This window comes from Magallana gigas, chromosome 7, assembly GCF_963853765.1.
Source record: "Magallana gigas chromosome 7, xbMagGiga1.1, whole genome shotgun sequence".
Taxonomy (NCBI): Eukaryota; Metazoa; Mollusca; class Bivalvia; order Ostreida; family Ostreidae; genus Magallana; species Magallana gigas.
The window spans coordinates 47,998,372-48,010,880 of NC_088859.1; the positions used below are offsets into that span (position 1 = coordinate 47,998,372).

The following is a 12,509-nucleotide window of genomic DNA, read 5'->3' on the forward strand; positions in this document are numbered from 1 at the left end:
TGTGCGGTATGGTCAAATACATATATCTGCCCCCAATTTTAACCAAATTTTTAATAGTACATGTATCGTATAAAAATCAAATCTTAATTCAGAAATCATTGTACAGAAGATGCCTATCACTTTAATCTCGATTTTAGTCATCATTGCTCATTCGCTGTTTATCTATGACATCACCTAAATGACCTAATTCCTGCAAAGAACTATATATGATATTAGTCAAATTTGGCCCCCAAAATTCGCTATTTTTAAAACGATTCAGGTACATTAATTTGTTGTGTTATTTTATAAAAGAGTTGAAATGAAATATGTTTTTCACCTATTAATTTGATTATATGCACTCACTGGCAGTATATGACGTCAGAAGTGACGCTATTTTTATAATTCAATCAAAATCAACCAAAAATTGACATTTTTCTTATCTTTTTTCGAATGGGAAATATAGAGCCACTCTTTGAACATGAACGAACTTTTGGTTACTTTTAAGTATTGGAGAGATACATCTTTGGTGAAAATATTTTGTTTGTTCAAGTAGTCGCTCAATGTTTCCTTAAAGAAAAACTGCCTCAAAACAAGCCGTTTTATGCTAAAATGAGAAAATGGCGGGAAAAGGTAAACTTTATGATGTCATATTTTTAAATTGTGGGCACTAAAATCAAAATGAAAATTATGAAAAAACTTCAAATGTATATTTGTACAAAAAAAACAAAGAATTACAGTAAAATGAAAATGTTCATTTTAGGGGGCCATTTTAGGCTCAAACCATATATAGTCCTTTGCAAACAAATGAAAATATTCTAATTTTTGCTTTACATGTTGCATTCGGAGGTATAGAGCGCAAGTCTGCTCAAGTACGATTTTAACATACGCATTTCTTCAGGTAATCATACACATTATACAAAATAATGGTACTTGAGCAAGCCTGCGCTCCATGTTTCTCAGTATAAAAATCATCGGAAAACGCCCATATTTTGCTACAAAACATTGATTTATCAAAATAAGGCAATCTTCATGATGTCATTTCTACATTATGACATCACTGGTGATAACCTTTTACACACCTATTTTCAATATGATTTTTACTATCTTCCACCTTATTTTTAAAGCTCTTAATAAATTAAATTTTAATTTTGGGAGGCGAAAAATGCATAATACCGCACATAGTCCTTTCTTTGAAGACTGAATTTAATTAATTTTTCACAATGTTATACAATATATAATATGCTGGTAAGTTGGGGCAGTTTATGCTTTATAAACCATGAAGGTTTCCAAAGAGCATATTTTCATGCCATAAAAGCACCAATAGAAGTGATGTAGAGGAGAACAGTTATTTATAGCAAATTCACTAAACTTATCACTACGAATCAGTTATACCGATATTATTACAAATTAGGTTTGTTACTGACTGTCCACAGAAGAATGTTGGGTTGTTAAAATCCAAAGAAGGCTGAGAGAAGCCGAGCTTGTTACATGTATTTATCATGACTGTAGATAGTGACAAACCTAATAAGTGTATTTTTTTGTCAAGGACCTATATTTTTTATATCAATAAACTGAAGAAAGAAATACATGCATAATGAAAAATGACATTATGGCCAACATGTTGCAACTTACCGACAATAGAAATGTACCTGTAGTTGGCAATCATGTGACGCATTTCATCCATTGACTTTGCAATATTTTAGTCTGAAGTTAAATAAGTACAGATATCCATTGTTCCTCAGGACTTGGCTTTAAAGTTTGAAGGAAGCTGCACAATACGTTATATTACCAGAATCCTCAACCAAGGCTAGGATGACCTTTATCAACAGACTTCCACCGAGTTGTGTTCTGTCACTGTTATTCATCCGTTCAACCTCCATAGCATTAGCCAGTGAAATCTGATTTGAGTTCCAAGAATAAAATTTCTGCATTAATGGTAAATGATATAACCAGGAATGAATTTGAAAATACTCCCAGTACAACATTTAAGTCAAGAAACCCCGGTACATCACTGTGATAACTATATAATAAGACCACAGTGTGCTTAAATTCATGTGAAATAAGAACAAACAACTTCATTGCTAATATCATCTATTTTATCTCACACATACATATTCTATTGGTATTCTCATCCTTTTATTTCAAACTTGGTGAACAAGATGCATTAGAAAAATGGTAAACAACTCTTGATCAATATCACATGAAAGCAGTTCAAATGAATACTTTCACTTTTTGTTGAGGAACAACATCAATTTGGGATGTGAAAAAAGGAAGGCATTACATTGGTTAAACCTACATAACAATGTACAGTACACATAAATCGTGTGTGATCAGTCCAACCTTCAAGCAGTGCAAAACTATAAATCAACACATAAAATTCTGGAAATAAAAACAAGAGCCGCAAAATAAACAAAGAGAACCTGTTTGTTTTCAAAACAACTATATAAATGCAATAAAACTTTCCCCAAAATGACGTAAGTACATGTAATTCTTTATATTTTGTGCTGTTAAAACAGAGACTACTAGGTGCAGGGATTGAATCCTACACTGTGGAGATTTCAGCTGCCTATCAGACCCACTCCTTAACTACTGATACAGTTCCCCCATACGCTGATCGAGTATTTTCAGATGTTTTATTGCAGGTTACAGACTATCTAATTCAGTGAACTTGCAATACTACTGCTCAATACCAAGCTCAAGCTAAGCAACTCACCACATTAACTCAAGGGAAATAGAATTCTACTAAAGGTTTCTACAATACAATAAATATAGTTAATTCATCATTAGTTTTTAGGAACACCTGAACACAAACTGCATTTTGTTCATTTAGAGGTAGTGTCTAACTCATTTTCTGACTAATAGGAATTATGCCAGACATTTTATTACAAACATTAAATATCTTCTTTAGGGTGTTAGGTGCAGACAGCTGAGATTATAGATGGACAAAACTCTTACTACAGGTTACACACTTGTACATAAACAGTACAAATATAGTCCTCCAATCAGGTACTCCATTGTTCAACAAAATATACTAACAGATCCTCTTCCTCTAAAATCACACTAAAATTAAAATCCCAAAGTTTGGGTCAACAGACAGTACAAAGATCAAATAAAGGGGCGCAATAGTGAAAGTAATGTATGAAAGCTCTGTATGTATTGTTGGTTAGATTCAGGATTAATGCCCTGTGGGGCCCCCACTGTCTATGTGAAGGTCAGACCAGCCTCCTCGTAGACCTTGAAGATCTTCTTAATGGAGGTAATGTAGGCTGCAGTGCGAAGATCCAATCCCAGGTTATAGGTCATAGCGGTGTCCATGATATTCTGTAACAAAGACAGCCAGCTTTTAGTCTAAGAAACTTAAAGTAGAAGCTCTGCATAATATGAATGGGTCATAGATCAGATATGGTAATCTATAAAAGTACTGATTCTATAACATTACTGCTTTCATTACTGACTGAAAGCAGCTAGCACAATGAGTGATCAGCTCTCAGCAGACTTATTCCCTCTCACTTACCCTGGCAGACCTCATCATGGTGTACTCCAACCCTGAGTGGACAATATCTTTCTCTGAGGCACCCTGTAACCATGGAAACATCAATTAGAATACATCAGGTATTCAAAAATGACAACTGTAGCTGACTTTTTAAAATTTAATCAACAATCCAAATCTACAGCAGACACTAGTAGAGTCACATTACACATGTCTGACAGTAATAGTGTCACACATCACATGTTGGACACTAATAGTATCACACTAGTATTGTTACATTACACATGTTGGACACTAATAGTGTCACACTAGTATTGTTACACTACACATGTTGGACACTAGTATTGTCACACTACACATGTTGGACACTAGTAGTGTCACTTTACAAATGTCTGACAGTAATAGTGTCACACATCACATGTTGGACACTAATAGTGTCACACTACACATGTTGGACATTAGTAGTGTCAAAACTACACATGTTGGACACTAGTAGTGTCAAATTACACATATTGGACACTAGTAGTGTCACACTACACATGTTGGACACTAGTAGTGTCACACTACACATGTTGGACATTAGTATTGTTACATTACACATGTTGGACACTAGAAGTGTCACACTACACGTTGGACACCAGTAGTGTCACACTACACATGTTGGACACTAGAAGTGTCACACATGTACTTACGGCAATCCTCTCCTGGAATTCACGTGATGGGATGATAGGAATGGATTCCTTCTTTCCTCCTCCAAATTTCCTCTCCAAAGACTGCTGGACACTTTCTGTAAATAGAAGTATAAAAGCACACATGAAAACAAATATATTGTGTGCAAGACTTTGTAACTTATCTAATTTTTAATTTAAATTCTTTATAGTATCATGTATGCCCAACCACAACAACAAATTACGAAAAGTTAAATATTAGCATTATGATTAAAATGCTATTACCCTTCTGACTAGCCAGACGTGTTAACAGTTATTAGCACTCACCCAATAGATACTGGTTGGAATCCCTTTCGTACTTGAAGGTCAGGCGTCCATAACTGACGTGATTTAGATTTTTCAACCACTCAAAATATGAGACAGTCACACCACCAGCATTAATGTACAAATCCTACAAAAAATCAAGTTAAATTGTGACTGTTATTCATTATGGTATAGACTTGCTTATTTAAAAATAAGTAAGGTATAACAAAACAAATAAATACAAATACACTGTATATTATGTTTCAATTCAAAGCTGCATGGTCTGATTTTTTGGCTAGTAGAGTATAAATAATTTTCCATACAAACCGATTATCTTGGAAAGTTATAGACTTTCGTCTATTTAAACCAGCAGATATTCAAAGAAAATAATTTCTTTATGGGAACACATTATAAACAAACTAAATGCATCATGGGCATGTTTTTGACCCCCATAGGATTGGGTTTATCCAACCCCAATATTATGCACTGATAGTAAAGCAAACAAACTTCAAAAATATTTGCCAAAACATTATGACTTTTATTTGTAGCAATGTCAAAGTTGTAATACAATCGTACCCATGTCAAGGTTTTTTTTTTACATCATTTTCTTAGTGAAATAAGGATTAATTGATCGGGAAAACCACTGAAATGTCTATCATTATACTCGTACCTACATAACCGTTGTTTAAAAGCGTACACAAAATTTACTAAATTTGGACTAAGCAGCTTTAACACCTTACGTTTATCATCTATCAAAAGCATGTTATATTTAAAGAATTTTTCAAATCATTTATCAAATTGTAAAATTTTCCTCATATGATGTAAATTTTACAGTACCAGGTAATCCAAAGCGTGAGAAAAATATCATCAAATTTGAATCTTTTTAAAGTATTAAGGTGCACTATCTATTGTATTTATAACCTACATATTCCAGTAGGAAAAATAAATATCAAATTTTTCACCTTTATGTGTTTCAGATACTCACAGGAATCACTAGGACTTTTCGCTCAAGGAAGATTTTGTCTGCTCCCATAGTGGTTGGGCCATTAGCACCTTCAGCAATTATCTACAAAAATTGTCCATTTTTTACTAATTTATTTCAATTCTTGAAAACATCTCCATCTTAAACAAAAAGAGACGTTTTCAATAAGCTTATGTATATTCAAATAAAAGTATGTACAAATTAATGTCATTTTTTTAATACAATAAGGCTTTGTTTCTATAATCAAAATTCATTAATAAATGTGAATAATTTCTATATAAGAGTATTTTCAAATACACTACTAAAGAACTAAAGTTTACAAGAAGACAATAGAGATAATGATATTCTCATAGTACAAGTGTTCCACAGTCAACTCTATAGCTTTGCTAATGTATTACATACAACATACAAATATCAATACATGTTTAACTGAAGCAGTTAAGAGAATGTAACTCAGAAACAGTCAAATTTACAAGTAAGTTTTAACCTGACCTAACAGGAGGAAAAGAGACCCACATACCTTGGCCTTCACTTCATGGGCGTTTTCTTTGGTCAGTTGCCTTTCACTGGCTGCAGGAACCAGGATGTCACATTCTGCCAACAGAAGATCTCCGTCATAGGGCTTGGCCTTGGGGTATCCACTGATGGTTCCATGTTCCTGAACAAAACAACAAGAGGAGTCATTTACAGTACAGCCACAACACCCTGGCCTGATTTACTGAACTAGACTCGTTACTCACCAGTTTGTAGTCCTCTAGTTCCTTTGGATCGATTCCATTTTCATTGTATATACTGGCATCTATTTCCTTCACTCCTATACACTTAGCACCGGCTCTGTGGAGATATCTCATGGAGTGGAGACCAACATTACCAAATCCCTAAACACAACGTTATACATTGAATTTCTCTCCTTCATAAGATGTAGAACTTATCAAAACAAATCCCTTTCTACTCCTTTCTGTTGGATCATTAATAAATGCACTTGTTTATTATATATTATAAATGAAAGTACAACAGAATATGAAAGTATTAAATGTAACACTCTGTACCTGAATAACAAAGGTCTTGTCTCCAAATCCTGGCATCAGTCCAATCATGCTCATGTAACTGGCTTCATTGATGAAGTTCTCAATTCCATGAAACACACCCTACAATATGAGAAAATCATGCATAAACAAATATCAAGAAATATGCAGTAATGACCAAACTTTAAAAGCTTTTCTCTTGTGAGTTAGGTAACAGTTTACAGTGCAGATAACATTAAGATTACATCTTGATTATAATGTTACAGTAAATAGGACACAATTAAGGTGGACTTACACGGCCTGTGGCAGAGATACGGCCATGAATTCCCCCCTGAGTGATGGGCTTCCCAGTGATACATGCATGAGCATTGATATCATTGAAGCCTGTGTACAAAAACAAGATATATAAAAAATCAAACAACAATCTAAGAAATATACTGCCATAGTTTTCAATATGAATTGTGACATTTACAATGAACTCTTGACTTGCAGAAAAGTAGAAATTTGATTGCTAACTGTTACAATCTGTTCTAGCGCTTGCTGATTTGATGTGGAAAAATGTCAACAGATAAAACATACCAAGAGTGTTGGCGTATGTGTCTGCAATCCAACTCATTTCCCTCTCTCCTGTTCCCATGTCAGGAGCAGGCACATCAATGCCAGGCCCTGTAAAGAATAATGATCAAAATCTAGTTTTAATGCGCCATTTGATTGGTTCAACAAATTCATCTATATTGTATCACATAACTTGTCTGTCACAATATGATGTGCGAGTAAAACATATTAATCCACTTGACAATTGCACTTCATTTTTTAGAATTTGTTGTAGAAAATTAATTTATAAGGAAGGAATTTATTTTCAATCTATGTTATACAAGTATAACACAACTTTGGATAGCTAAAGCTTTTATAAACTGTGAAGTATTCCTTAAATAAAAACAGTTAACTTGTTTGAATGTTCTAAATTAACAAAATGCCAAACTTTCCACTGATTTCTCTTGATACGAACCTATGAAACCTTTCTTGGCAAGTTCCACAGCAAATCTCCTGGTGATTTTCTCCAATTCTTTCTCCGAGTAGTTGGCAGGGTTGATTTTCACACCCGCCTTGGCGCCTCCAAAGGGGACGTCCACAACGGCACATTTGTAGGTCATTAGGGCAGCTAAGGCTTTCACCTCATCCTCACATACATCCAAGCTGTATCTTATACCTGTGTTATAATAATTAATGCTCAATTGTACATGGTTTTACATTCAAGATCTAAATTTTATTGCCTCCCCTTCCTACATCCGATAACTGGATGATTAGACCAGGCTTGGTAGCCATAAAAGTTAGATAAACTCATATTTAATCTCAGTCCTACTTTCACAGTAGTAAAATGAAACGAGATCAAAAGTGAGCTCATCTAAATTCTATAGCCTCCAAGCCAAAAGAATGTTTCGACATTTAATTTTTTATGCTCAAACTTAAAAACTACCACAAGCAGTGCTTCTTAACAATATTATGGTAAAAACCTAAGGGAAATCTGAACCTTATACAATGGTTAATCCAAATAATTTTTAATTCAAAAGTGAAAGTCTAAAGCCCCCTCCATATTCAACTACATTTTGAATATTTTGCAATTTTGGCATGTTAGGAATTAGCAACAATAACAATTTTTTATCCAGTTTGCCATAGCAACAAAACCTTTACTTTACTGTCATTACATGTATTTCAAATATTGTCAGTGATGCATGTAGTCAAAATATCTTACTTTTTCCTGGCTATTTTAACAATTTTGATATTTTACTTTACAGGAAAATGTCAGAACAGGCGCCATTATGTAAAAAGAAAATATGCTGCCTTTAGCTGGAGGTGCCATTCTCAGCTTGATTTAAATATATGAATTCAACTCCCTATTTTGATAAGCACACTGATGACAAATTGTTTGATAAAAAAGTGTTCAAGCAGTCTATTTATGGGGTGTAAGAACACATAAACGCGGTATCAGTGAGTAACATAAAAATAGTTGTTTTAATAATTATACTCTGTCGCAAGTTTCTACTTCCACCACTTTTTTGCTTGATATTTCATTAATCATAAATATCCCTGTGCCCAAATTATATTCATCTATTAAAATGGGAAAAGTCCAGATTATTTGTTTTGGAAACACTCCATAACGCTTCAGGTTTTAATACACAACCAAAAATAAAAATATCTACAGGGATTTTGCATAGAAACAGCCATTGAAGAACCCATATGATAACATTGAATAATTGTGTGAGATATTCAAAGTGACTTCTGAATGGATAAAAGATGTAATAAAACATTTCCCATAAAAATCTCAGAAATCTTTTTTCGTTTGTGTGAATTTTTATGAGTGAAAAAGGATAATGTGTCAATGAAGATATCTTGGATATTTTCCTTATCATATATTTCCAATGTATTTCTTTCACAGGTATATGTACTTTTATGAGAAATTGTCCAAATATGAAGGAAAGAATAACATGGGACAGACTATTATTGTAATTTAAACATTTGATTCAACTCAAAGATATTTAAAATTGAGCTGAGAATTTCCAGTTTTCATACAGGTGCTTGTTTCAGGCATGTAAAATATCAAAATCATTAAAAAGCCTGAAAAACGTCAGATTTTTGGGGATTATGTTGCATGTTAATGTATAATATGCAGTACAATTTCCTAACGTTAGAAGTTTGAAGGACATGTGCTGTCGGAATAAATATTTGCTTATACTGTGGAATCATTAATTTTCGTGGGGGCCAATTTTCGTGGATTGCTTAAATTTTACAGCTTCGTGGGGACATAATTTCGTGTATTCTCTCAAACCTACAGAGAAAATATGACTTTATTACCCGAATTTATTAATTCGTGGAGAATGTTAATTCGTTGATGAGAGGTACCCACGAATTCCACGAAAATTGAGCCACCACGAAATCTGATGATTCCACAGTACTTAAAAATTTAAGAATATAGAAGATATTAAGTGTATTTTTTTATTTTACCTCCTTTGCAAGGGGTACGATGCTGGCTATGCTGCGCTCGCCATGCTTCAATGATTTCATACTCGCCGTTGTCACGTCTAATCGGAAAGGTGATCTCGATCATGTGGTTTGCTGGTTTAATAATTTTAAGGATACCTTTCACCTTTTTAATCTTCTCCTCCACAGGTGCACGACTTCTCATACCCTTAGCCAGATCATTTTCTATCAAAGCTGATGCCCTGTCGTAAAATTTGTCAACTGTTTGTGAAAATGTTAAACTATCGTAATCTTCCTCGCCAACATCGGTGCTGTAACAGCTTTTCTTGTTCAAAATCCAGGCAGAATTTGATGGATTGTTTCTGCCTCCCCATTTAGAAACGCTTTTTAGGACTTCTGTTGATAGTGTACGCAGCATTTTCTACCAGTTGTGTCGAAATGTGAAATGCTGCTTCTTTCACTTTTCTACCAAATAACCTTGAAAGAAAGTATGTAAGGATGTTTTTGATTGGATATTTTCTGAATTACGTTAGAAGGTGTGTCTAACGTTCGATAAAATACACCAATCAAAAGCGACGTCATATAAGCTCAAGTTCAAGGACACACATCGAGTTTGTTTACAACGAAAACGAGTCGGTCATACTAATGTACGCACTGGACTAATAAGAGAAAGAACTAATGCTAAAAGCTTGATATATGGTATTTAATTGATAACTATGGTAGTAGCTTTGTATCCCAAACCGAATTTTCCTCAATAAACTTGCACTCCGTGCAATATAACCAAGTTTGTTATATAGTTCATACAAACTCTTCACATCGAGATATAATTCATACAGTGTATAGTATTTGACTGATGACTTTTTTTGTAAAAGGGAGTAGCTTTCCTCAATAAACTTGCACTCCGTGCAATATTACTAAGTCTGCTTTATAGTTCATACAAACTCTTCACATCGTTATACAATTGTTCAAGTTTGAAAAATTTAGAACATCAAAACTACTAGATGCACGCGTGATATGCAAATATATAAAAATGCTTTGAAATTCATAATAATTCATATCACAAATTGTAGCATACACGTTATTACTGTTCTTGAGAAGATGATGATCGATTCCCTGTGTTTTATACCTATATGTTAAACTTAAGTACTTCCTGAAGGCTTCAACATTTGTTTATAAATGTGTTAAGGTATTCGATGTATAACGACCACATTTTGTACCTAAGAAATGAATGGTCCGATATTCCTAATCATGGTATCATTTTGAAGGTGTTATCAAATGAAAATACTCCACCAAAGGAATTTTCAAAATATTAATTATGGTCCAACTAATTACACCTTGACTTTTGTATTCAAGTCTATGGGCAACGTATGTTTTAATGCGATATTGTAAAAAGTAACTTAAAATTTGTAAAACTCTCTTGGTTAATACATGCATAAACTTTCTCTTTATTAAAATATGAATTAAAATGAATCATTCACCGCAGATATTCTGACGAAATTAAAATTTTCTTTTTTTCAACAAGGGGAGATAACTCTTTAAAAAATTTTAAGGTGCAAAATGACCGGCTTCTTATATGTTGTCAGTCATGTGAATTTGGTTTACTTCATTTTCATTGTTTTTTATCAGTACATATTTAACTGGTTTTAAACGATTCAAAATTGTTCAATATCCCTTCATTATACATTGAATACCTTAAAGTTTGTACAATCTATATAAATCAATTAATTTAATAATTCATGTACATGCATACATCACATTCAGAAATTGAGTATAATTTTGATTCTTGTCCCTAGGTGCACACTGTTTATTCAACACAGCAAACGTAAGCATACATCTCTCATGTAAATTAACACCTGTTTCAATTGTACTAAAGTGTAAGCCCAAGTCCATGCAACCATGAAGTTTGCATTTTTATAATGTATGATTCCCTTAGAGACTATACTGAGAGGAAAGGAAGGAAAAAATGTTGGATCAAATAACATAACCACAACAACATATATAGAAAATATATTACACATTTTATTTCATTTTAAACATTTAAAGGATCACCTTCATAAATTTCTGGACATATAATTTTATTCAAAGTGTGAATTTTGAGGAAATACAAACAACAAAATGTATGATATACCTCTTAAAATTCATTTTGCTATATCAAATTTGGTATTAAACTCTAAATGCCTATCATACAATGTTCTGTTTCAAATTCATTTCATTTTTAGAAATTGCAAAATTCCATAAACATGTATAAATATTAAGATATGTAAATAAAACATTTTTCAACCAAAACATTTTTAAACATGTATCACTCCTCTCAAAATAACAATAAAAAAATTATGAAAACAAAAAGTAAGAGTTTATAAATACAATTATTAAAAATCATATACGGTATGAATAAATAAAAGTCATGCATTGACTAAAAATTCACAAACAAAAAGCTTTTTACACTTGTATATATGGCTAAAAGCTCATGAACTCGAGGACGGAGTATAGCTTGCCTGGAATAACAGCTATTTAGTATCCTTCAGAGAGTAATCCAGAGAGAGAGAGAGAGAGTATTAGTTGCCCGGAAGAACAGCTATCTTGTATCTTTAAGTACTGGTAAGTTATCCAGATACTGCAGGCATTTTGAGGACATACAATATCAATTTTATTAAAGCTGTATTAAAGTTAGATATCTGTATCTAATATATAGTAATATGGGAAAATTCTTTCATAGACACTTTACAAATCAACCAATTAATGTGATGAAGTGATTACCGGTAAGTAGTATGTTCCATCATCAGTTTAGATGTTTATTCACTTTCACAACACTATTAAATGTCGATTCTTTGTAAAATTGATAATTAAAAAATCTATTTCCTTATTTATTTAATGTTTGTTTAAAAACTACTGTGAAGTACCATATCTTGTTCTACCGTAATTATATGTCGATACACTATGCTCTTTGCAATTTCTGACATAGGATATGGTACCTTGATTCTTGAGATACAGATTTTGTTGATGCAGTCTGTAAATCATAAAATTATCAAATCTTTTTTAGGGTAGTTCACAGAAATTAAAATTTTGATTTCCCTATACATCAA

General features: G+C 32.9%; 1 protein-coding gene across 1 annotated transcript; it reads right to left on the bottom strand.

Moving 5' to 3' along the window:
- Window positions 1-2,362: 2,362 nt before the first annotated feature.
- On the bottom strand, window positions 2,363-9,914 carry LOC105348957 (glutamate dehydrogenase, mitochondrial). Its single transcript, XM_011458582.4, has 12 exons — window positions 9,451-9,914; window positions 7,457-7,657; window positions 7,027-7,113; window positions 6,743-6,831; window positions 6,472-6,570; window positions 6,163-6,300; window positions 5,943-6,080; window positions 5,426-5,506; window positions 4,465-4,588; window positions 4,162-4,256; window positions 3,494-3,556; window positions 2,363-3,300 (listed from the first exon to the last, which is right to left on the bottom strand). Exons 1-12 carry the CDS (start codon window positions 9,842-9,844, stop codon window positions 3,181-3,183), a joined length of 1,629 nt encoding a protein of 542 aa, XP_011456884.1. The 5' UTR covers window positions 9,845-9,914; the 3' UTR covers window positions 2,363-3,180.
- Window positions 9,915-12,509: the final 2,595 nt, after the last annotated feature.

What these genes read in the sequence shown, in the direction of transcription:
- LOC105348957 (XM_011458582.4), bottom strand. Translation starts at nt 9,844, where the DNA reads ATGCTGCGTACACTATCAACAGAAGTCCTAAAAAGCGTTTCTAAATGG. An exon ending in ACAAGACCTTTGTTATTCAG is followed by an intron (nt 6,301 to 6,471) that starts GTACAGAGTGTT and finishes CGTTGTGTTTAG; the next exon opens with GGATTTGGTAATGTTGGTCT. An exon ending in CCATGATGAGGTCTGCCAGG is followed by an intron (nt 3,301 to 3,493) that starts GTAAGTGAGAGG and finishes TCTTTGTTACAG; the next exon opens with AATATCATGGACACCGCTAT.